Source organism: Zophobas morio, unplaced genomic scaffold, assembly GCF_036711695.1.
Source record: "Zophobas morio isolate AGI-343-1 ecotype UQ-CSIRO unplaced genomic scaffold, CSIRO_AGI_Zmor_V1 ptg000014l, whole genome shotgun sequence".
Classification (NCBI taxonomy): domain Eukaryota; kingdom Metazoa; phylum Arthropoda; class Insecta; order Coleoptera; family Tenebrionidae; genus Zophobas; species Zophobas morio.
This window is the reverse complement of record NW_026972119.1, coordinates 22,049,556-22,075,388: the sequence shown is the minus strand read 5'-3', so window position 1 is coordinate 22,075,388 and position 25,833 is coordinate 22,049,556. Positions and strand designations below refer to the sequence as shown.

The 25,833-nt window shown below is 29.2% G+C and overlaps 5 protein-coding genes across 5 annotated transcripts; 2 read left to right on the top strand and 3 right to left on the bottom strand.

Moving 5' to 3' along the window:
• Positions 1–4,121: 4,121 nt before the first annotated feature.
• Positions 4,122–5,626, top strand: LOC135128643 (phenoloxidase-activating factor 2-like). Its single transcript, XM_064055609.1, has 3 exons — positions 4,122–4,239; positions 4,290–4,450; positions 4,497–5,626. The coding sequence occupies exons 2-3, from the start codon at positions 4,293–4,295 to the stop codon at positions 5,416–5,418; spliced, it is 1,080 nt and encodes a 359-aa protein (XP_063911679.1). The 5' UTR covers positions 4,122–4,239; positions 4,290–4,292; the 3' UTR covers positions 5,419–5,626.
• A 4,941-nt stretch (positions 5,627–10,567) lies between these two features.
• LOC135128644 (phenoloxidase-activating factor 2-like) lies at positions 10,568–11,993 on the top strand. The gene is made up of 3 exons (XM_064055610.1): positions 10,568–10,651; positions 10,700–10,860; positions 10,907–11,993. Exons 2-3 carry the CDS (start codon positions 10,703–10,705, stop codon positions 11,820–11,822), a joined length of 1,074 nt encoding a protein of 357 aa, XP_063911680.1. The 5' UTR covers positions 10,568–10,651; positions 10,700–10,702; the 3' UTR covers positions 11,823–11,993.
• Positions 11,994–18,448: 6,455 nt separating this feature from the next.
• Positions 18,449–19,588, bottom strand: LOC135128900 (phenoloxidase-activating factor 2-like). The gene is made up of 2 exons (XM_064055979.1): positions 18,734–19,588; positions 18,449–18,683 (listed from the first exon to the last, which is right to left on the bottom strand). Exons 1-2 carry the CDS (start codon positions 19,586–19,588, stop codon positions 18,489–18,491), a joined length of 1,050 nt encoding a protein of 349 aa, XP_063912049.1. The 3' UTR covers positions 18,449–18,488.
• A 93-nt stretch (positions 19,589–19,681) lies between these two features.
• LOC135128899 (phenoloxidase-activating factor 2-like) lies at positions 19,682–24,525 on the bottom strand. Its single transcript, XM_064055977.1, has 3 exons — positions 24,476–24,525; positions 19,989–20,421; positions 19,682–19,937 (listed from the first exon to the last, which is right to left on the bottom strand). Exons 1-3 carry the CDS (start codon positions 24,523–24,525, stop codon positions 19,740–19,742), a joined length of 681 nt encoding a protein of 226 aa, XP_063912047.1. The 3' UTR covers positions 19,682–19,739.
• A 94-nt stretch (positions 24,526–24,619) lies between these two features.
• On the bottom strand, positions 24,620–25,735 carry LOC135128898 (phenoloxidase-activating factor 2-like). The gene is made up of 2 exons (XM_064055976.1): positions 24,881–25,735; positions 24,620–24,830 (listed from the first exon to the last, which is right to left on the bottom strand). Exons 1-2 carry the CDS (start codon positions 25,733–25,735, stop codon positions 24,636–24,638), a joined length of 1,050 nt encoding a protein of 349 aa, XP_063912046.1. The 3' UTR covers positions 24,620–24,635.
• Between the last annotated feature and the right edge of the window lie 98 nt (positions 25,736–25,833).

The window sequence follows — 25,833 nt, the reverse complement described above, 5'->3', positions numbered from 1 at the left end:
TTTCAGTTTTTGATTTTTCGATGTTTCGATTTCCCACTTTTTCGTCATTGCAGATTTGGAATATTTCAATTTCCCAATTTTTCAATTTTTCGATTCTTCAATTTTCGGATGTCTTAATTTTTCGACGTTTGAACTTCCCGACTTCTTCGATTTCTCGATCTTTTCATATTTTGATTTCTCGATGTTTCAGTTTTTGAACCTTTCAATTTCCATCTTTCGATTTTTCAATTTTTCGATTTCTCAATTTTTCGTCATTTGAGTTTTGGAATGTCTCAAATTCTCAACTTTTCAGTTTTTCGATTCTTCAAATTTGCGATTTTTGAACTTTCAATTTTTAAATTTTAAATTTTTAATTTTTCGATTTTTCAATTTTTCAGTTTTTCGATTCTTCATTTTTGCGACTTTTGAAAATTTCGATTTTTAAATTTTAGATTTTTGAATATTTCGGTTTTTCAATTTTTCGATTTTTTGATATCTCGGTTTTTCGATTTCTGAAATTTTTCGACTTTTCGATTTTTAGATTTCGCGACTTCTCAATTTCTAGAGTTTTTGATTTTTCGATTTCTGAATGTTTTCCTGTTTTTAAATTTTTCGACTTTTTGATGTTTCGGTTTTTCCATGATTCAATTTTTTAATTTCCAAATTTTTCGTCGTTTCATTTTTAGAATTTTTCAATTTCTCGATTTTTCCGTTTTTTGATTCTTCAATTTTCCGATTTTTCAATTTTTCTATTACTTAATTTCTGGACTTTTCACTTTTTCGATTTCTCGGTGTTTTGATGTTTCGATTTCTCAAAGTTTTAGTTTTGAATTTTTCGTTGTTTCAATTTTCCAGTTTTTTGATTTCCCAGTTTCTGGTTATTTCAAATTTGGAATTTTTCAATTTCTTCAATTTTCTGATTTTTCAATTTTTAGGTTTTTACAAATTTTCAATGTTCCGGTTTTAAATTTTTAAAATTTTCACTGTTTTCGATTTTTTAATTTTTCAATTTCTCCATTTCGCTAGATTTCGATTTTTCGATTTTTTGATTGGCCGGTTTTTTGACTTTCCAATTTTTCGATTTCTCGATTAACTTTTAAATTTTTCGATTTTTCGACTTCTTGACTTCTCGCTTTCTCGATCTTTTCATATTTCGATTTCTCCATTTTTCAATTTTCTGATTTCTTAATTTTTCGACTTTTCGATTTCCCCACTTTTCGGCTTCTCAATATTTTGAAGTTTTGATTTCTCGATGTTTCAGTTTTTGAACTTTTCGATTATGATTTTTCAATTTTTCAATTTTTGATATCCCAATTTTCTGTCATTTCAGTTTTGGAATTTTTTTCTTTCTAGATTTTTCGGTTTTTCGATTCTGCAAATTCCTGATTTCCCAATTTTTCGATTTTTCAACTTCTCCACTTTCGATCTCTACATCTTTTGATGTTTCGATTTCTCGATGTTTCAGTTTTTGAATTTTTCGATGTTTCGATTCTCCAATTTTTCGATTTCCGAATTTTTCGTCATTTCACATTTGGAAATGTTCAATTACCCAATTTTTCAATTTTTCGATTTTTCAATTTTCCGATTTCTTAAGTTTTCGATTTTTCAACTTCTCGACTTTCGATTTCTTCATCTTTTCATGTTTCGATTTCTCGACGTTTCAGTTTTTGAATTTTGTCGAGGTTTTGATTTTCCAATTTTTCGATTTTCCAATATTTCCTCATTTCAGATTTGGAATTTTTCGATTCCTCAATTTCCCGATTTCTCAATTTTTCGATTTTTAAATACTAGATTTTTGAAATTTTCGGTTTTTCAATTTTTAGATTTTAAAAATTTTTGATGTTACAATTTTTCAATGTTTCGGTTTTCCTTTTTTTAATTTTCCAGTTTTTCAGTTTTTTAATGTTTCAATTTCTCGATTTAGCGAGATTTCGATTTTCGATTTTTTGATTGGCTGGTTTTTGGACTTTTCAATTTTTCGATTTTTCGATCAACTTTTAAATTTTTTGAATTCTCGACTTTTCGACTTTTCGCTTTCTCGATCTTTTCATGTTTCGATTTCTTGATGTTTCAATTTTCCATTATACATTTTTCGATTTTTCAATATTTTCCATATTAGGATTTTTCGATTGTTCGATTTTCCAATATTTCGTCATTTCAAATGTGGAACGTTTCAAATTCTCGATTTTTTAGTTTTTCAATTCAATTTTGCGATTTTTGAATTTCTCGATTTTTAAATTTTAGATATTAGAATTTTTCGATTTTTCAATTTTTACATTTTATGATTTTTGAAATTTTTCGACTTCTGGATTTCTAGAGTTTTTGATTTTTCGATTTCTTAATGTTCTCTTGTTTTAAAATTTTTCGATTTTTTGATGTTTCGATTTTTCCATGATTCAATTTTTTAATTTCCAAATTTTTCGTCATTTCATTTTTAGAACATTTCAATTTCTCGATTTCTCGGTGTTTTGATGCTTCGATTTTCCAAAGTGTTAGTTTTGAATTTTTAGTTGTTTCAATTTTCCAGTTTTTTGATTTCCCAGTTTCTGGTTATTGAAAATTTGGAATTTTTCAATTTTTAGACTCTTCGATTTTCTGATTTTTGAATTTTTAGGTTGTTGCAATTTTACAGTGTTGCGGTTTTAAATTTAAAATTTTTTTCAGTTTTTCGATTGTTTAATTTTTCGATTTCTCGATTTCGCGAGATTTCGATTTTTGGATTTTTTGATTGGCCGGTTTTTGGACTTTTCAATTTTTCAATTTTTCGATTCTTCAATTTTCCGATTTTCCGATGTTTCAGTTTTTCCGATGTTTCAGTTTTTGAACATTTCAATTGCGATTTTCCGATTTTTCAATTTTTTGATATCCCAATTTTTCGTCATTTCAGTTTTGGAATTTTTTTATTTTAAGATTTTTCACGACTTCCCGTTTTCTCGATCTTTAGATGTTTCGATTTCTCGATGTTTCAGTTTTTGACTTTACGATGTTTTGATTTTCCAATTTTTCGATTTCCCAATTTTTCGTCATTTCAGATTTGGAATGTTTCATATTCTCCATTTTTCAGTTTTTCGATTCTTCAGTTTTGCGATTCTTCAATTTTGCGATTTTTCAATTTTTCGAATTTTTAAATTTAATTTTTTCGATTTTCAAAATTTTTCGATTTCTCGATTAACTTTTAAATTTTTCGATTTTTCGACTTCTTGACTTCTCGCTTTCTCGATCTTTTCATGTTTCGATTTCTCCATTTTTCAATTTTTCTATTCCTCTATTTTCTGATTTCTTAATTTTTTGACTTTTCAATTTCCCCACTTTTCGTTTTCTCGATCTTTTGATGTTTCGATTTCTCGATCTTTCAGTTTTTGAATTTTTCGATGTTTCGATTTCCCACTTTTTCGTCATTTCAGATTTGGAATTTCCCAATTTTTCAATTTTTCGATTCTTCATTTTTCCGATTTCTTCATTTTTCGACGTTTGACCTTCCCGACTTCGATTTCTCGATCTTTTCATATTTTGATTTCTCAATGTTTCAGTTTTGAACCTTTCATTTTCCATCTTTCGATTTTTCAATTTTTCGATTTCCCAATTTTTCGTCATTTCCGTTTTGGAATGTCTCAAATTCTCGATTTTTCAGTTTTTCGATTCTTCAATTTTGCGATTTTTCAATGTTTCGAATTTTTAAAGTTTGCATTTTTCGATTTTCAAAATTTTTCGAATTTTCGATATTTTAATACTCTGTATAGTTAAAAATTCTTAGGCTTTGCAACCATAGATTATTTTTTTTGAAATACGATGCGACGTTGCCACGTTATTACATGTTCCTTAAAACTTTTTAGCAATACATGTAATTTAAAAAAATATGTATGAACATGAACATAATAAAAGAAATAAAACGACAATTTTTCCCAAAAATATACGCTACTTTACAAGAGAAAAATTAGAGAGTAAATTTGGGAGGAGCAACCCGTGACATACCGACAAAAAACTCGTCGAAACACAACGTGAATCATGAAAGGAAAAAATAATTGTAAAGTCAACACAAGATAAGCCTTAAAAAATTGAAACGCAAATATTATATCCTTCACGCAGCTCCATTACCCCCACGCACCTTATTAAATCATGAACTTCATATCAGGAGCAGTACTCGTTCGTTAAAAATTGAGACTTTATCTGAGTCAACGTTATTTCCATTTCTACTTCCATAAATGTAAGACGTGGACATGTTGTAACCTTCTCTTCATTTTTCCCACTACATTGATAAGAGTAAGTACTTAATAAATCTAAAACAAGGTTTATTTTTGACTGTGTTTCAGACGATGTCACCCTCTGTCTTCACACTGATCTGCTCTTTTGTGTTGTTTTCTGTCCTCTGTGGCCATATCAACACCCAAAACACCGACTGCGAATGCGTACCCTACTACCTCTGCGACAACGGTACCATCAACACCAACGGAGAGAACGTCATCGACATCAGGTACTCCCGTTACACGCATGAACCTCACTACATCCCAATCTTTCAGAATCCGAGAAGACGACTGCACGTACCTCGAAATCTGCTGCCAAGCCAAAGACGTCCTGGAGGAACCCTCAATTCGAGCCCCTGACATCCCCAAAAAAAAGGCCTGTGGGTACAGAAACCCAGATGGAGTCGGGTACCGCATCAGCGGTGATTTCGACAACGAAGCGCAGTTCGGGGAATTCCCGTGGGTCACCGCCATCCTACACAAAGGCCCAAACGATGTCAAGCACGCCTACAAGTGCGGCGGTACTCTGATCCACCCCCAGGTGGTACTCACCACCGCCCATTGCATCGCCAACGGGAACAGTTTCGTGGTTCGCGTCGGCGAGTGGGATACCAAGACAACCCAGGAGTTTTTGAAGCACCAGGAGAGGAAGGTGGTTTCTGCGGTACTACACCGGGACTACAAACCCAGGTTGTTGCACAACGACATGGCGTTGCTGTTTCTGGAGTCCCCGGTTAACCTCACCGAGCACATTAATGTAGCGTGTTTGCCCCCGAAGGACAGCGTGGTTCTTTCTAGTGAATGTTTCGTGAGTGGGTGGGGTAAAGACAAGTTTGAGAGCGACGGGGTTTATCAGAATATTTTGAAGAAGATTGAGTTGCCGGTGGTGGAGAGGGGGAAATGTCAGAGGGACTTTAGGAAGACGAGGTTGGGGAGGCATTTTGCGCTGCATAGGAGTTTTATGTGTGCTGGGGGGCAGGAGGGGAAGGATGCGTGTACTGGAGATGGGGGGGCACCGCTGGTGTGTCCGATACCGGATCAGGAGGATAGGTATCAGGTGGTTGGGATGGTGGCGTGGGGGATTGGATGCGGTACTGAAGGAGTACCAGGGGCTTATGCGGATGTGGCGTACCTTAGGAATTGGGTGGATGAGCAGATGAACAAGAGGAAATATGGGGTGGATTCGTATCGGTTTTAGTTTTTTGAGGCTATGTATTATAATAGGTTTGAATAAAGAAGATTAATATAAATTGTGTATATTGGTATATGTAATTAATATTATCAGATCACCGGAAATTCCGCGAAATTAAACATTTAGTATCTCTCAGCTGAGTGAACTTTCCTATTGATAACCATCTATTATTAGAATATTAATTTGTACTTTCTGAAATAAACTTTCAAAATAGTGACTTTTTATCAAAATAGGTATAAATATGTTAACCCCTAACGTTTCTTTTTTTATTTAAAATTACACATGTTTTTCTTATGTCAAATTTATACTTCAAACTGCATTATATTGAAAAAAAATTTTAAAAATTTCACAAGTTTTCGATTTTTTTTTTTCAATTTTTCATCTCTTTAATTTTTCGGTTTGCAATTTTTCGTGTCTGCTTATTTTATTAATTTTTAAATTTTTCGGTTTTTTTTTTTATGTTCTGATTTTTTAATTCTTTTTTTTTGAACATTTAGATATTTTAATTTTTCGATTTTTCAATTTGGATCTTTAAGTTTCGCGCTTTCCCAATTTTTTTAGTTTTCCTTTATAAATATTAATTAAAAAAATTCAAATTCTTGATCAATCGATTTTTTTATTTCTTGCTTTTTCGATTTTCAATGTACGATTTTTCAATTTTTCAATTCTTCGATTTTTTAATTTCTCGATTTTTCGATTTTTTGATTTTTCAGTTTCTCAATTTCTTACTTTTCGATTTTTAAGTTTTAGATTTTTCAATTTTTTATGTTTCGAATTGTCGATTTTTCAATTTTTCGGTGTTTTGTTTTTTCAATTTTAAAAATTTTCGATTTTTCTATTTCTCGATTTTTCGACTTTTCAGTTCTTCTATAGTTCTACATATTTTTCAATTTTTTGAATTTTTAAATTTTGGTTTTTTGTTGTTTCAATTTCGATTTCGATTGTTCTGATCAATTTCTCATTTCATTATAAGATTTTTGTTCTATGGTATATCTCGTCCAATTTCTTGTTTTCTGTGAATTTTGAATAAAAACAAATTAAACGAAGAGTCTTCAAACTGCAATATATTGAAAAAGATTTAAAACAAATTCACAAGATTTCGATTTTTAAATTTTTTAATTTTTCATTTCTTCAATTTTTCGATTTGCAATTTTTCGTTTCGGTTTTTTATTTACTTATTTTTTTTAATTTTTCGTTTTTTGATGTTCTGATTTTATAATTGTTGTTTGTTTTCAACATTTAGATTTCTCGATTTTCCTTTTTAAATATATAATAATAATAACAATTTTTATTTTTTCAATTTTACTGTTTTAGAATTTTTCAATGTTTCCATTTTTAATTTTTCAATCTCCAGATACTTGGTTTTTCAGTTTTTCGATGTTTTAATGTTACAGTTTATAAATTTTTTTATGATTCTATTTTACATAGAATCACAAGTTTTTCGTTTTTAGCTTTTCAATTTCTCGATATTTAATTTTTAATGTTTCAATCTTTTAATGTTACAGTTTTTCGAATTTACAATTTTGATTATTCTCTAATTATTCCATTTTACAATTTTTTGCTTTTCTGATTTTTCGCTTTCGAATTTTTCGATTCTGAGGTTTCCCGTTTTTTGTTCTTCAATGTGTTAATTTTTCGTTTCTTCAGTTCTTCGATTTGCTATTTTTCGATTTTCCACTTTTTTGATTTTGCAATTTTTCGTTTTTTCATTTTTTTTTATTTTTTAATTTTTCGATTTTTCAGTTTTTCGATTTTTCAACATTTCGAATCAAAAATAAAAATATTGCAAGACTGAAAATTCGATATGTAAATGAGAAATTCAAAAATTGCAAAATTGAAAAATTTAAAATTGGAAAACTGAGGAATTGAAATTGTAAAATCAAAGATTGAAAAATTAAAAAAATTAAATAAACGAAAAATTATAAAATCGGAAGAAACATTAAAAAAAAAAGAAAATGAAAAAACGAAAGTTATGTAAAAACTCGAGAAAATGAAAAATAAAATCAAGATCTTTCGGTTTTTCAATGTATGTTCTGATTTCATATTTTGTCTTTTTTTTTCAATGTAAAATTTTTCAAATTTTGGATTTTTAATTTTTCGATTTTTCGACTTTTTGATTTTTCGATTCCCCAAATTTTTACTTTTTCGGTTTTTCAATTTTGCAACTTTCAAATTTTAGATTTTCTATTTTTTAATGTTTCGAATTCTCGATTTTTGTGTTTTTCGGTACTTTAATTTTGTAATTTTAAAAATTTTCTATTTTTGGATTTCTCGATTTTTCGACTTTTCAGTTCTTCGGTATTTCTATTTTTCAATTTTTCGATGTTTCAGTTTTACGGTTTTTAAATCTTCCGTCTTAATTGTTCTATTTTTCAATTGTTCGATTTTTGACGTTTCTAAATTTTCAATTTTTCGATTTCTCAAATTCTTGATTTTTCAATATTTTGATTTTTCAATTTTGCAATTCTTCCAATTTTCCAATTTTCAATCTCTTGATTTTTTAATTTTTCTATTTTTCGACTTTTTGATTTCTCAATTTTTTACCTTTTCGATTTTTCAATTTTGCGATTTTTAATATTTGGATTTTCAGTAATTTGACATTTTGAATTCTGGTTTTTTGAGTTTTTCGGTACTTTACTTTTTCGTTGTTTTGGATTTTTAAATTTTATATTTTTTATTTTTTGTTTGGATTTCTCGCTCTTTCGATTTTTTGACTTTTCGGTTTTAGATTTTTGGGTTTTTCAATTTTTCGAATTTAATTTTTTTTAGTTAACCGATTTTTCGATTATTCAGTTTTTCGATCAATTTATCGATTTTTTTTAATTTAAAATTTCCCAATTTTTAAATTTTAGATTTTTCGACATTTCGACTTCTCGATTTCTTGATCTTTTAATTATCTCGAATTCTCGATGTTTCAATTTTTGAATTTTTCGATGTTTCGATTTTTCAATTTTTTGAATTTCCAACTTTTCGTCATTTCAAGTTGGGATTTTGCAATTTCTCGATTTTTCAGTATTTTGATTTCTCAATTTTCCAATTTTTCAATTTTAAACTTCTAATTCTCGACTTTTCCGATATTTTATTTACTCGCATCTTTTGATGTTTCTATTTCTCGATGTTTCAGTTTTTGAATTTTTCGATGTTTTGATTTTTCGATGTTTCGATTTTTAAATTTTTAAAATTTTAGATTTTTCGATTTTCAGTTCTTCGATATTTCTATTTTTCATTTTTTCGATCTTTCAGTTTTACGATATTCAATCTTTTATCTCAATTTTTCTATTTTTCAAGTGTTCGATTTTTGACCTTTCTAAATTTTCAATTTTTCGATTTCTCAAATTTTTGATCGATCGATTTTTTGATTTCTCGATTCCTTGATTTTTCAATATTTTGATTTTTCAATTTTGCAATTCTTCTAATTTTCGACGTGTCAATTTCTTGATTTTTTAATTTTTCGACTTTTTGATTTTTCGATTTCTTAATTTTTTACTTTTTGGATTTTTCAATTTTGCGATTTTTAATTTTTAGATTTTCAGTTATTTGACATTTTGAACTCTCGTTTTTTGAGTTTTTCGGTACTTTACTTTTCAATTTTTTGGATTTTTAAATTTTATATTTTTATTCTTTTGTTTGGATTTCTCGCTCTTTCGATTTTTTGAATTTTCGGTTTTAGATTTTTCGGTTTTCAATTTTTCAATTTTAATTTTTTTTTAATTAACCAGTTTTTAGATTATTCAGTTTTTCGATTTTTCGATCAATTTATCGATTTATTTTTAGTTTTAACTTTTAGATTTTTCGACATTTCGACTTCTCGATATTTTAAATATGTTTCGATTTTTCAATTTTTTGTTTGAATACCCAATTTTTCGTCATTTCATTTTTGGAATTTTCCAATTTCCCGGTTTTTCAGTTTTTCCATGGATTTCCCAATTTTAAACTTTTCTATTTCGCAACTTTTCATTTCATATGTCGATTTCTCGATGTTTCAGTTTTGGTTTTTTGGATGTTCCGTTTTTTGGATTTTCCAGTTTCTCGATGATTCGATTTTGCGATTTTTCGATTTCCCAATTTTTCATTTTAGATTTGGATTTTCGAGTTTTCAATTTTTTCATTTTATGATTTTTTGATGTTTCGATTTCCTGGCTTTTTCGATTTTTAAAATTTTTCGACATTTCGATTTTTAGATTTCTCGATTTTTCAGTTTTCCGATTTCAATTTATGGATTTTTCATTTTCGTTATTTTAATTTTTTGATGCTCCATCTTTCGACTTTTTCGACTTCTCAACTTTTCGATTTCTCGAGCTTTTGATATTTTGATTTCTCGATGTTTCAGGTTTTGAATTTTTCGATGTTTCGATTTTTGGATTTTTTAATTTTTTGATTTATCAATTTTTCGTTGGAATTTTTCAGTTTTTCGGTTTCTATTTCTCAATTTTTCGACTTCTGGACCTTTGGTTTTTCGATGTTTTTTTGAATGTTTCTAATTTTTCGATTTCCCAATTTTCCGAATTTTCAATTTTTCGATTTTTGAATTTTTCGATTACATTAAAATCTCAATTTTTCGACTTTTCAGTTCTTCGGTATTTCTATTTTTCAATTTTTTTATGCTCTATCTTTCGATTTTGGAACTTTCGAATTTCGATTTTTCGGTTTTTATTAGAGTATTTTTTTAAATAATATACATACAGAGTGAGTCACTAAGCGCGCGGTTCTCGAAATCTCATTAATTAATAGACAGAAGAAAAAATCAAAGACCACATTTGAACGATTTTGTGAAAAATTTAAAATTATTTTTAACTATACAGAGTGTTCTTTTTTTAATACGTAATATATTACTTCGTTTTTAAATAAAACACCGTACAATCATATCTTTTATTACTGCACCTTATTCTATCTAATTTAAAAAAATATGTGTGAAAATATTGAGAAATAAAAAAAATAACACGACAATTTTTTCCAAAAATATACACTACTCTACAAAAGAAAAATTAGAGAATAAATGCGGGAGGGGCAACCTGTGACACCCGCTGACAAAAAAAGTCATTCAAAGAGAATATGAATCAACAGAAGATAAGACAAAAAAATGAAACGCAAAATATTACCACGACCTCCATGCATCTTATTAAATCAAGAACTTCGTACCAAGAGCAGTAGGTAATCGTTTAAAATTGAAACTTTATCTACTTCCATAAATTTAAGTCGTGGACATGTTGTGGTCATTTTTTCCACAACATTGATAAGAGTAAGTACTTAAAAAATCGAAAACAAGGTTTATTTTTGACTGTTTCAGACGATGTTACCCTCTGCCTACACACTCATCAGTTCTTTTGTGGTGTTTTCTGTGATCTGTGGCCAGATCAACACCCAGTACACCGACTGCGAATGCGTACCCTACCACCTCTGCGACACCGGTACCATCAACATGGACGGAGTGGACCTCATCGACATCAGGTACTCCCTTTATAGGCACGAACCTCACTACATCCCAATCTTTTAGAATCCGACAAAACGACTGCCCGTCGTACCTCCAAATCTGCTGCCAGACTGAAAACGTCCTGGAGGAATCTTCAATTAGAGTCCCAAAAAAAAATGGTTGTGGCTACAGAAACCCCGACGGGGTCGGGTACCACCTCATCGATAATGTCGACAACGAAGCACAGTTCGGGGAGTTCCCGTGGGTCACCGCCATCCTACACAAAGACCCAGACTACTTCAGGTACGTCTACAAGTGCGGCGGTACTCTGATCCACCCCCAGGTCGTACTCACCGTCGCCCATTGCGTCGCCAATGGGAACAGTTTCGTGGTTCGGGTCGGCGAGTGGGATACCCAGACAATCCAGGAGTTGTTGAAACACCAGGAGAGGGATGTGGTTTCGGTGGTACTACACCGGGACTACAATTCCAGGTTTTTGCACAACGACATAGCGTTGCTGTTTCTGGAGTATCCGGTTAAACTCACCGCGCACATTAATGTAGCTTGTTTGCCCCCGAAGAACAGCGTGGTTCTTTCTGATAAATGCTTAGTGAGTGGATGGGGTAAAGACAAGTTTGAGTGCGACGGGGTTTATTCGAATATTTTGAGGAAGGTTGAACTGCTGGTGGTTGAGAGGAGGAAATGTCAGAGGGACTTTAGGAGAACGTGGTTGGGGTGGGATTTTGAGCTGCACAGGAGTTTTATGTGTGCTGGGGGGCAGGCGGGGAAGGATGCGTGTACTGGAGATGGGGGGGTACCACTAGTGTGTCCGATACCGAATCAGAAGAATAGATATCAGGTGGTTGGATTGGTGTCTTGGGGGATTGGATGCGGTATTGAAGGAGTACCGGGGGCTTACGCAGATGTGGCGTATCTTCGAAATTGGGTGGATGAGCAGATGAAGAAGAGGAGATATGGGGTGGATTCGTATCGGTTTTAATTTTTTGAGGCTATGTAGTATAGTAGATTTAAAAAAAATATTATCGAAATTTTTGTGCAGAAATTCAAAGTTCAGTATATCTCAGTTGAGTGAACTTTGCTATTGATAACACTCTATTATTAGAATATTATATTGTACTTTCTCAAATAAACTCTCAAAATGCGTTGTAAATTTGATTTTTTTATCAAAATAAATATAAATATGTAAAGTTAACCCTTAACTTTTCGTCTTTTATTTTAATTCATACATATGTTTTACTGCATGTCAAATTTATACTTTTTACTTTCCGAGTTTTTAGTCCTTGTCCACTTTATTCTATGTGTCCAAGTGTTTATGGGATTATGGAAACCCGGAAAGAGGAGGCGGAGAAGTCTAATAACTGTCGCTGCTAAGTACCGACAATACATACAACATACTCTTTAGACAAAAATTTTATCATTATTCAGGAAAAAATTCATATTTTTCTAAGGTATTTCTCCACGATCTCTGTTTTATGTTGATTTTGAATAAAAACAAATTAAACACATATTTTTTTTTTCAATTTTTCATATCTTCAATTTTTCGATTTGTAATTTTTCGTTATGGTTTTTTATTTTCTTAATTTTTCATATTTTCGGTTTCTTAATGTTCTGATTTTATAATTGTTGTTTTTTTTTCAACATTTAGATTTTTTAATTTTTCGATTTTTTCAATTTTGGACTTTTAATTTGCTCGATTTTTCAATTTTTCTAGTTTTCCTTTTAAATGTAATAATAATAAATTAAAAACATTTTCACTTTTTCAATACTACGATTTTAGAATTTTTCAGTTTTTCGACTTTTGACGTCACTTGATCAATCCATTTTTCAATGTTTCAATTTTTCAAATTTTCAATTCTTTGATTTTTTAATTTCTCGATTTTCGGATTTTTTGATTTTTCGAAATCTCAATTTCTTACTTTTGCGATTTTTAAATTTTAGATTTTTGAATTTCAGTTTTTTTTTTGTCATGGGAAAAAATTTATATTTTTTCTTCTATGGTAATTCTGGCTCAATTTCTTGTTTTCTCTTAATTTTGAATAAACACAAATTAAACAATTTTTTTTTAAATTTTTCACATCTTCAATTTTTTATTATGGTTTTTTATTTTCTTAATTTTTCATATTTTCGGTTTTTTAATGTCGTGATTTTATAATTGTTGTTTTTTTTTCAACATTCAGATTTTTTAATTTTTCGATTTTTTCAATTTTGGACTTTTAATTTGCTCGATTTTCCAATTTTTCTAGTTTTCCTTTTTAAATGTAATAATAATAAATTTAAAACATTTTCACTTTTTGAATAATACGATTTTAGAATTTTTCAATTTTTTTCGACTTTTGACGTCACTTAATCAAATCGATTTTTCAATGTTTCAATTTTTCAGTTTGTCAATTCTTCGAGTTTTCAATTTCTCGATTTTCGGTTTTTTTGATTTTTCGAAATCTCAATTTCTTACTTTTGCGATTTTTAAATTTTAGATTTTTGAATTTCAATATTTTTTTTTGTCATGGGAAAAAATCCATATTTTTTCTTCTATGGTACTTCTGGCTCAATTTCTTGTTTTCTCTTAATTTTGAATAAACACAAATTAAACAATTTTTTTTTCAATTTTTCACATCTTCAATTTTTCATTATGGTTCTTTATTTTCTTAATTTTTCATATTTTCGGTTTTTTAATGTTCTGATTTTATAATTGTTTTTTTTTTCAACATTTAGATTTTTTAATTTTTCGATTTTTTCAATTTTGGACTTTTAATTTGCTGGATTTTCCAATTTTTCTAGTTTTCCTTTTTAAATGTAATAATAATAAATTTAAAACATTTTCACTTTTTGAATAATACGATTTTAGAATTTTTCAATTTTTTTCGACTTTTGACGTCACTTGATCAAATCGATTTTTCAATGTTTCAATTTTTCAGTTTTTCAATTCTTCGATTTTTCAATTTCTCGATTTTCGGATTTTTGATTTTTCGAAATCTCAATTTCTTACTTTTGCGATTTTTCAATTTTTGATTTTTGAATTTCAGTATTTTTTTTGTCATGGGAAAAAATCCATATTTTTTCTTCTATGGTACTTCTGGCTCAATTTCTTGTTTTCTCTTAATTTTGAATAAACACAAATTAAAAAAAAATTTTTTCAATTTTTCATTTCTTCAATTTATTATTATGGTTTTTTATTTTCTTAATTTTTCATATTTTCTTTTTTTTAATGTTCTGATTTTAAACTTGTTTTTTTTCAACATTTAGATTTTTTAATTTTTTGATTTTTTCAATTTTGGACTTTTAATTTGCTCGATTTTCCAATTTTTCTAGTTTTCCTTTTTAAATGTAATAATAATAAATTAAAAACATTTTCACTTTTTCAATAATACGATTTTAGAATTTTTCAATTTTTCGACTTTTGACGTCACTTGATCAATCGATTTTTCAATGTTTCAATTTTTAAAATTTTTCAATTCTTCGATTTTTTAATTTCTCGATTTTTGGATTTTTTGACTTTTCGAAATCTCAATTTCTTACTTTTGCGATTTTTAAATTTTAGATTTTTGAATTTCAGTATTTTTTTTTTGTCATGAAAAAAACCATATTTTTTCTTCTATCGTACTTCTGGCACAATTTCTTGTTTCCTCTTAATTTTGAATAAACACAAAACTGCAATATATTGAAAAAGATTAAAAAAAAAATCACAAGTTTTCGATTTTTAAATTTTCAATTTTTCAATATTTTATTTCTTCAATTTTTCGTTTCGGTTTTTTATTTTCTTATTTTTTCAATATTGCGTTTTTTTAATGCTCTGATTTTATAATTGTTGTTTTTTTTTCAACATTTAGATTTTATATTTTTCGTTTTTTCAATTTTAGATTAAGTTTCTCGATTTTTCCGTTTTAAATATAACAATTTTAAACAATTTTTCACTTTTTCAGTTGTACTGATTTAGAATTTTTCAGTACTTCCATTTTTAATTTTCCGATACTTAATTTTTCAGTTTTTCGATGTTTTAGTGTTACAGTTTTTCGATTTTACAATTTTGATTATTCTATAATTTTTCGGTTTTTCGATTTTTCAATGTTTTCCGATTTTTTAGTTTTTAAAATGAATAAACGAAAAGTATTCAATGAAAACTGTGGAAATCTAAAAACTGGAAATCAAGAACTTGAAAAATTGAAAAACCGAAAAATTGACAAATCGAAAGATTAAAATAAAAATTGAGAAACTGAAAAATTTAAAAAGTGTAGAATAAAAAAACGAATTATTGAAAAAACAAAAAATCGGAAAATCGGGTATGTAATTGAGAAATCCAAAAATTGCAAAATTGAAAAATTTAAAATTGGAATATTGAGGAATTGAAATTGAAAAATCTAAAACTGAAAATTTGAAAAATTGAATAAACGAAAAAATATAAAATCGAAAGAAACATTAAAAAAATAAAGATAATAAAAACGAAAGATATGATTATAAACTTGAGAAAATGAACAATAAAATCAAGAACTTTCAGTTTTTCAATGTTCTGATTTCATAATTTTCGATGTGAAAATTTTAAAATTTTGGGTTTTTAGTTTTTCGATTTTTCTACTTTTAGATTTTCAAATTTTTCGCTTTTTCAATTTTAGATTTTAGACTTTTTCGATTTTCCAATTTTTCGCTTCTGCAATGTTTCACCTTTTCACTTTCACGAATTTTGAATATTGCAATTTTTCGATTTTTAATTTTTTCATTTTTAGTTTTTAATTTCTCAATATTCAATTTTTCAATTTTTCGATTTTTAATTTTTCAGTTTTTTAATCTTACAATTTTTGATTTTTCCAATTGTTTACTGTCGCGTTTTTTTGTCTTTCCAATTTTTCATTTTTTCGGTTTTTTCCGATTTTTTCTTTTTCGATTTTTCAATTTTTCGATTTTCAACATTTCAAATCAAAAATGGAAGCATTGCAAGACTGTAAAAGTGTAAAATGAAAACTTTGGAAAATGTAAAAACTGGAAAATATGCGATTTCCAGTTTTTACATTTTCCAAAGTAATTGGGAAAACCAAAAATTCCAAAACTGAGAAATTTAAACTTGGAAAGTCGAGGAGTTGAAATTGAAAAACCAGAGAATGAAAATTTGAAAAACTGAATAAACAAAAAACTATAAAATCGGAAGAAACGTAAAAAATAAAGGAAATGAAAAAAGGAAAGTTAACTACGATATAAACTCGAGAAAATGAAAAATAAAGTCAAGAACTTTCGGTTTTTTAATGTTCTGATTTAGTATTTTTTATTTTTTTTCAATGTGAAATTTTTCAAATTTTAGATTTTTAAATTTTCATTTTCTCAATATTTAATTTTTAATTTTTTCCTTCTTTTATTAATGTTACAGTTTTTATACTTTACAATTTTGATGATTCTGTATTTTTTTTGATTTTACACTTTTTGGGTTTTCCGATTTCTCACTTTCACGTTTTTTCTTCTTTCCAATTTTTCGATTCATTAAATTTTTTGATTTTTAAGTGCCTCGGTTTTACTTTTTCAGTGTTTCAATTTTTGGTTTCTTCAGTTCTTTTCGCAATTTTTCGGTTTTTAATTTTTCAGTTTCTCGACATTTAATTTTCCAGTTTTTCGATCTTACAATTTCGACGATTCTATGATTATTCGATTTTACAATTTTTGGCTTTTCCAATTTTTCGTTTTCACATTTTTCTTATTTCCAATTTCCCGATTCATTAATTTTTTCGAATTTTAAGTTTTTCGTCTTTAATTTTTCAATGTTTCAATTTTTAGTTTTCTCGATTTGGAATTTTTCGATTCTCCACTTTTTGGATTTATCAATTTTTTTAGATTTTTTAGTTTTTCGATTTTTCAATGTTCCGTTTTAACTTTCCGAATCAAAAATGGCAAAATTGTAAAATCTAAAATTGAAAAACGAAAAAGTATTAAATGAAAACTTTGGATTTTCTAAAAACTGAACCGAAAAATGAAAAATCGAAATATTAAAAATTGAGAATCCAAAAATTGCAAAACTGAAAAATTTAAAAGCGGAAAATCGAAAAATTGATATTGAAAAATCGAGCATTGAAAATTTGAAAAATTGAGTAAACGAAAAATTATACAATCGGGAGGACCATTGAAAAAAAATACAGGAAATGAAAAAACGAAACTTATGATATAACCTAGAGAAAATTAAAAATAAAATCAAAACTTTCGAATTAAATGTAAAATATTTCAAATTTTTGATTTTTAATTTTTCGATTTTCCAATATTACGAATTTTGACTATTGCCATTTTTCGAGTTTTAATTTTTCCATTTTGAAATTTTTAATTTTTCAATATTTAATTTTGCTAATAAATGCTACAGTATTTCGACTTATACTTACAATATTGATGATTCTATAATTACTCAATTTTACAGTTTTTGGCTTTTCCACTTTTTGGATTTTGCAATTTTTAACTTTTTCGATTTCGATTTTTCAAAATTTCGGTTGTCAATTTTTCGAATCAAAAATGGAAACATTGCAAAATTGAAAAACCAAAAATGAAAAAACGAAAAAACTTCGAAAAATCTAAAAAGATTAAATAAAAATTGAGGAACTTAAAAATCGAAAAAGTGTAAAAGGAAAAAACGAAATATTGTAAAACTGAAATATTGAAAAAACACGACATGTAGTTACCTTTTATGTGCCGTCTCCACGCACGAACGTCTTATGCCGTTCACCGATTTCAGTGATATGCAAATAAGCTCGTGAGTGATGTTTTCTTGGGTTAGTCCTGTTTGTATTATGATCGAGAGTGCTGTTTTTTCTTTTCTTTTATTTAGTTATTTGTATATTTATTATTATGTATTTTTTTATATTTTGTCCTGTAATTAGGGAAACCTGTGGGACAATAAACTTATTATTATTATTATTATTATTATTATTAAAACAAAAAATCGGAAAACTACTGAGAAATCCAAAAATTGCAAAATTGAAAAATTTAAAATTGGAAAATTGAGGAATTGATATTGAAAAATCAAAAATTGAAATTTTGAAAAATTGAATAAACGAAAAATTTAAAATCGAAAGAAATATTAAAAAAATAAAGACAATTGAAGAACCGTAAAATTGAAAAATCGAACAATTAAAAACAGAGAAACTGATAAATCAATTGAACCAATTGAAAAATAAAAAAAAAATGGTATCAAAAAATGATACAATCGAAGAATAAGAAAAACCGAAAAAATGTTATACCAAAAAATTGTAAAAATGACGAATCGCGAAAATGAAAAAATTATATTCCTACACTAAGAACTTGAAAAACTGAAAACGAAAAATTGAAAAATCAAGAAATGTAAAACTGAGAAATTGAAAATAAAAGTCAATAACCTGAAAAAGTGAAGAATGCAATAAATTGCCTTCTGGAAAATATATACAAGTTATTTGATCAGGATGTAGAAGCAATCAATGGAAATTCCTTCTGGGATTTTGGTTTGCTTTTGAGGTTATCAAATTGACAGATAAAGGACAGACAAACGGAAACGGAAGACCTACATTTTCGTATTTTACCAGAATTATTTCTACCATGTTGAGTTGGTGATTGAAAATGCAAAATATTTTTATTATTATATACAAATGATATCTTATTTTTTGACCCCACTAAACTGTATTCAAGTACAAAGTACATCACTTTATTAACTTCAATCATTCTTCGTATAGGAGTGTGAACTGTACCCCAGCTCAGTTAACTTGTACTTAATCCATTCTCGGAATTGCACCACATCAGCGTAAACACTTGGAGTGGTACCACCACAATCAATTCCCCAAGAAACGATACCAATCTGGAAATACCGTTTAGAGGAATCGGGACAAACCAGCGGGCCACCACCATCTCCCTAAAAGTAACCAAATTAAAAAAATAGTACCCGAAAACACGAAACAGTACCACACAAACATCGTCACCAGTTTTGGTACCAGCGCACATAAAAGAGTGCTGCAACAAAAACTGCCCTCCCACTTTTTTCCTCAAAACATCTTGACACACTTTATTTGGTACTTTCGCCACACGCTTCCATTTTTCAGGAAAAACATTGTCTGAACCACTAACCATACAATCTTCTTGATTAATATCGTCAAGCGTTTTTGGTACACATATAGTACCTATATTGTTAGTTCCAACCAAGGAACTATTCAAAATTAAAATAGCTACGTCATTGTACAGAGCGCTTGACAAATAATGCTCGTGAATTATGACTTCAGAGACGTTTTTTTCTTGTTCTCCGACTGCCACTTTGATTTGGTTGGGCTGAAATCTTTCGACACAGTGAGCAGCGGTTAGTACCACCACAGGCGACAGTAAAGAACCTCCACAAAACGGTCTATTGGTACTATCAGACGTGTTGAACAAACCTACCATCCAGTCAGTTTCGTCAGAGACCCCACAAGTCGGCTGGAAGTTGAAATTGACAGTAGGGGCGTGTTCTACGTTAACTGTCGTCGGACGACTCAACTGACAACACACTTCCAAATAGTGTCCACAGCGAGGGTCACTTCTGGACCTCGGTTCCTTAACAGCTGAACCATCCACTTCTGGATAGTCCACAACCGTGTTAGTAAGCGGGTCGCAGTTGTAGTACGGCACACACAAATATCGCCCTTTTTGGTCACCTTCGCCGCATTTGGGGATAGCCCCGACGGACTCAGGGGGCGGTGTTGGAACCTCCACGTAATTGTCGAAAAAATCGTAGGCACCACTTAAGCAAAAACTGGTCAAAGTTAACAAGATCGTCGAGGTACTCATCGTTCCACTGTGTCAATGTTACAATTCGACGCCGGTTTTTATTTCGATTATGCATAAGGAAGTCGGTTTATCTATGTAGAAAGTGCAATCGACTTGGATAAAAATGACTTTATTCGAGACTAATTTACATAAATAACGAACACCGCTGTAATTATACGATGTATGAATCGATACCGATGCCTGTTTCTTGCAATTTAAGGTCGATCCAATTTCGGAAGTTGGCCACGTCGGTGTAGACTCCAGGGACTTGGTTTTCGCCACAGCCGATCCCCCAGGCCACTATACCCACTTGGAGGTAGCGATTGGGGTTGGAAGGGTCTGGACACACCAAAGGACTACCACCATCGCCCTAGGGATAAACCATCAGACTTGAGACTTTGTGGGTGGTAATATAACTTACCGTGCACGTGTCTAAACCGGGCTCGCCGCCTGCACAGGTGAAAGATCGGTGAAGAATGAAGGAATTCCCGAGACGGGTTTTCCTGAGGGCGTCCTGACAAGGTTGGTTCTGGACTAGTGGCAGCTGCAATTTTTTTAGAATGACGGCGTATTGGCCCTCTTGCCCGAACCTGTCTTTGCCCCAGCCTGTGGCAAAGCATTCCCTGGAATCGAAGTGTTGGTTGTCTTGGGGTAAACACACCGTCCCGATGCTTCTGGTCTTGGTTAAGGGACGATCCAGGATTAGGAGGGCCACGTCGTTGTACAGATTCCCTTTGGTGAAGTGGTTGTGGACGATTTTTCGTTCGATGTTACGTTCCTGGTGCGGAATGCGCTCGTTCTGGGTCTGGGTGTCCCATTCCCCGGCTCTTATCTTGATATCGTTGATGTTCACACTACAAACGTTAAGTTGGTGTGGTTTATGACGGATTTTAAGTTTTTCGTTTTTCATTGTTTAAATTTTTAGTTTCGTCAATTTTTGGATTTTCCGATTTAACCTTTTTTCGGTTTTTCGATTTTTCAATGTTAATGTTCAATTTGACTTTAAGGATCAACAATGGCAAAATTATAAAATCAAAAATGGAAAAACGAAAAAGTGTTAAACCTTGGAAATTCTAAAAACTGGAAATCAAAAACTTGAAAAATTGAAGAATCGAAAAATTGAACAATCGAAATAATAAAAATTTAGAATCTCAAGAATCCAAAAGTTGCAAAACTGAAAAATTGATATTGAAAAATCGGAGACTGAAAATTTGAAAAATTGAATAAACGAAAAATTGTACAATCGGGAGAAATATTGAAAAAAAAAATAAAGGAAATGAAAAAACGAAACTTGTGATATAACCTGGAGAAAATGAGAAATAAGTTTCGGTCTTTCAATGTTCTGATTTTATAATTTTCCTCCTTTTTAAATATAAAATTGTTCAAATTTTGGATTTTTAATTTTTCGATTGTCCAATATTTGGTTTCGTCAATTTTTCAATTGAAGTTTTTCTAGTTTTCGTTTTAAATATATAATAATAATAAAATTTAAAAAAACTCACTTTTACAATTTTACGAATTTTGACTATTGCAATTTTGCTATTTTTAATCTTTCCATTTTTAATTATTCAATTTCTCAATATTTAATTTTTCCTTTTTTCGATCTTTTATTAATGCTATAGTATTTCGACTTTACAATTTTGATGAGTCTATAATTACTCAATTTTACAATTTTACCTTTTCCAATTTTTCGGTTTTTAAGTGTCTCGTTTTTAGTTTTTCAGTGTTTCAAGTTTTTGGATTTTGCAATTTTTAACTTTTTCGATTTCGATTTTTCAGTATTTCGGTTTTCAACTTTTCGAATCAAAAATGGAAACATTGCAAAATTGAAAAATCAAAAATGAAAAAACGAAAAAATCTGCAAACTGGAAATCAAGAATTTGAAAAATTGAAGAACCGAAAAATTGACAAATCGAAAGATTAAAATAAATATTGAGAAACTTAAAAATTTAAAAAGTGTAGAATAAAAAAATGAAATATTGAAAAAACAAAAAATCGGAAAATCGGCCATGTAATTGAGTAGTCCAAAAATTGCAAAATTGAAAAATTTTAAATTGGAATATTGAGGAATTGAAATTGAAAAATCAAAAATTGAATAAACGAAAAAATATAAAATCGAAAGAAACATTAAAAAAATAAAGATAATAAAAACGAAAGATATGATTATAAACTTGAGAAAATGAACAATAAAATTAAGAACTTTCAGTTTTTCAATGTTCTGATTTCATATTTTCGATGTGAAAATTTTCAAATTTTGGGTTTTTAGTTTTCCGATTTTTCTACTTTTAGATTTTTAAAATTTTCGCTTTTTCAATTTTAGAGTTTAGACTTTTTCGATTTTCCAATTTTTCGTTTCTGCAATTTTTAAAATGTTTCACCTTTTCACTTTCACGAATTTTGAATATTGCAATTTTTCAATTTTCAATTTTTTCATTTTTAGTTTTTAATTTCTCAATATTCAATTTTTCAATTTTTCGATTTTTAATTTTTCAGTTTTTTAATCTTACAGTTTTTGGTTTTTCCAATTGTTTACTGTCGCGTTTTTTTTTCTTTTCAATTTTTAATTTTTTCGGTTTTTCGATTTTTCAGTTTTTTCCGATTTTTTCTTTTTCGATTTTTCAATTTTTCGATTTTCAACATTTCAAATCAAAAATGGAAGCATTGCAAGACTGTAAAATCAAAAACGAAAAAACGTAAAAGTTTAAAATGAAAACTTTCGAAAATGTAAAAACTGGAAATCAAGAATTTGAGACATTAAAGAACCGACAAATTGAAAAATCGAAATATTAAAAATTGAGAAACTTAAGAATCGAAAAAATGAAAAAACGAAATATTGTAAAACCGAAATATGGAAAATGAAAGAAATCAGAAAATCGATATGTAATTGGGAAAACGAAAAATTCCAAAACTGAAAAATTTAAACTTGGAAAGTCGAGGAATTGAAATTGAAAAATCAGAGAATGAAAATTTGAAAAACTGAATAAACGAAATTAAAAATAAAAGAAATGAAAAAAGGAAAGTTAACTATGATATAAACTCGAGAAAATAAAAAATAAAGTCAAGAACTTTCGGTTTTTTAATGTTCTGATTTAGTATGTTTTATTTTTTTCAATGTGAAATTTTTCAAATTTTAGATTTTTAAATTTTCATTTTCTCAATATTTAATTTTTAATTTTTCGTTCTTTTATTAATCTTACAGTTTTTATACTTTACAATTTTGATGATTCTATATGTTTTTAATTTTACACTTTTTGGGTTTTCCGATTTTTCACTTTCACGTTTTTTCTTCTTTCCAATTTTTCGATTCATTAATTTTTTTGATTTTTAAGTTTCTCGGTTTTACTTTTCCAGTGTTTCAATTTTTGTTTCTTTCCGCAATTTTTCGGTTTTTAATTTTTCAAATTCTCGATGTGTATTTAATTTTCCAGTTTTTCGATCTTTCAATTTTTGGCTTTTCCAATTTTTCTGTTTGACGTTTTTCTTATTTCCAATTTCCCGATTCATTAATTTTTTCGAATTTTAAGTTTTTCGTTTGAGTGTTTCAATTTTTAGTTTCGTCGATTTGAAATTTTTCGATTCTCCACTTTTTGGATTTTTCGATTTAACTTTACGAATCAAAAATGGTAAAATTGTAACATAGAAAGTGGAAAAACGAAAAAGTATTAACTGATAACTTTGGAAATTCTAATGACTGGCAATCAAGAACTTGAAAAATTGAAGAACCGAAAAATTGAAAAATCGAAATATCGAGAAATTGAGAAAATTAAGAATCCAAAAATTGCAATATTGAAAAATTTAAAAGCGGAAAATCGAAAAATTGGTATTGAAATACATATGAATGATATAACCTGGAGAAAATGAAAAACAAAATCAAAACTTTTGTTTTTTCAATTTTACGAATTTTTGACTATAGCAATTTTTCGATTTTTACTTTTTCCTTTTTTCATTTTTTAATTTCTTAGTATTTAGTTTTTCATTTTTTGGATCTGTTATTAATGCTACAGTATTTCGACTTCACAATTTTGATGATACTATAATTACTCAATTTTACAATTTTTGGCTTTTCTAATTTTTCGAATTTTAAGTTTCTCGTTTTTAGTTTTTCCGTGTTTCAACTTTTTGGATCTTGCAATTTTTAACTTTCTCGATTTCGATTTTTCAAAATTCCGGTTTTCAATTTTTCGAATCAAAAATGGAAACATTTCAAAATTGAAAAATCAAAAATTAAAAAACAAAAAAATCTAAAAACTGGAATCTAAAAACTGGTAATCGGAAAATCGGGTATGTATGAGAAATCTAAAAATTGCAAAATTGAAAAATTTAAAATTGGAAAATTGAGGAATTGAAATTGAAAAATCAAAAATTGAAAATTTGAAAAATTGAATAAACGAAAAATTATAAAATCGAAAGAAACATTAAAAAAATAAAGAAAATTGAAGAAACGTAAAATTGAAAAACAGAGAAACTGATAAATCGCAAAACAACTGAAAAATAAAAAAATTGAAACACGAAAAATTGTAATTTCAAAAAATGATACAATCGAAGGAAAAGAAAAAACGAAAAAATGTTATACCAAAAAATTGTAAAAATGAAGAATTAATAATCGAGAAAATGAAAAAATTATACTCCTACATTAAGAACTTGAAAAATTGAAAACAAAAAATTGGAACATCAAAAAATGTAAAATTGAGAAAGTGAAAAATAATTTTAATAACCTGAAAAAGTGAAGAATCGAAAAATTGAAAAATTTGAAAGTCCAGAATTAAAAACATTGAGAAAATCAAAGTTGAAAAAACTAAATATTAGGTATAATATCAAAAAACTGTAACATTGAAGAAAAAGGAAAATGATAAAATTTGATTCTGCGAATATTATTTTAATAACAAAATGAAGAAACGGCAGACAAACGGAAACGGAAGACCTACATTTTCGTATTTTACCAGAATTATTTCTACCATGTTGAGTTGGAGATTGAAAATGCAAAATATTTTTATTATTTACAAATGATATCTTATTTTTTGACCCCACTAAACTGTATTCAAGTACAAAGTACATAACTTTATTAACTTTAATCATTCTTCGTATACGAGTGTGAACTGTACCCCAGCTCAGTTAACTTGTACTTAATCCATTCTCGGAATTGCACCACATCAGCGTAAACAGTTGGAGTGGTACCACCACAATCAATTCCCCAAGAAACAATACCAATCTGGAAATACCGTTTAGAGTAATCTGGACAAACCAGCGGGCCACCACCGTCTCCCTAAAAGTAACCAAATTAAAAAAATAGTACCCGGAAACACGAAACAGTACCACACAAACATCGTCACCAGTTTTGGTACCAGCGCACATAAAAGAGTGCTGCAACAAAAACTGTCCTCCCACTTTTTTCCTCAAAACATCTTGACACACTTTATTTGGTACTTTCGCCACACGCTTCAATTTTTCAGGAAAAACATTGTCTGAACCACTAACCATACAATCTTCTTGATTAATATCGTCAAGCGTTTTTGGTACACATATAGTACCTATATTGTTAGTTCCAACCAAGGAACTATTCAAAATTAAAATAGCTACGTCATTGTACAGAGCGCTCGACAAATAATGCTCGTGAATTATGACTTCACAGACGTTTTTTTCTTGTTCTCCGACTGCCACTTTGATTTGGTTGGGCTGAAACCTTTCGACACAGTGAGCAGCGGTTAGTACCACCACAGGCGACAGTAAAGAACCTCCACAAAACGGTCTATTGGTACTATCAGATGTGTTGAACAAACCTACCATCCAGTCAGTTTCGTCAGAGACCCCACAAGTCGGCTTGAAGTCGAAATTGACAGTAGGGGCGTGTTCTACGTTAACTGTCGTCGGACGACTCAACTGACAACACACTTCCAAATAGTGTCCACAGCGAGGGTCACTTCTGGACCTCGGTTCCTTAATAGCTGAACCATCCACTTCTGGAGAGTCCACGACAGTGTTAGTAAGCGGGTCGCAGTTGTAGTACGGCACACACAAATATCGCCCTTTTTGGACACCTTCACCGCATTTGGGGATAGCCCCGACGGACTCAGGGGGCGGTGTTGAAACCTCCACGTAATTGTCGAAAAAATCGTAGGCACCACTTAAGCAAAAACTGGTCAAAGTTAACAAGATCGTCGAGGTACTCATCGTTCCACTGTGTCTGTGTTACAATTCGACGCCGGTTTTTATTTCGATTATGCATAAGGAAGTCGGTTTATCTATGTAGAAAGTGCAATGGACTTGGA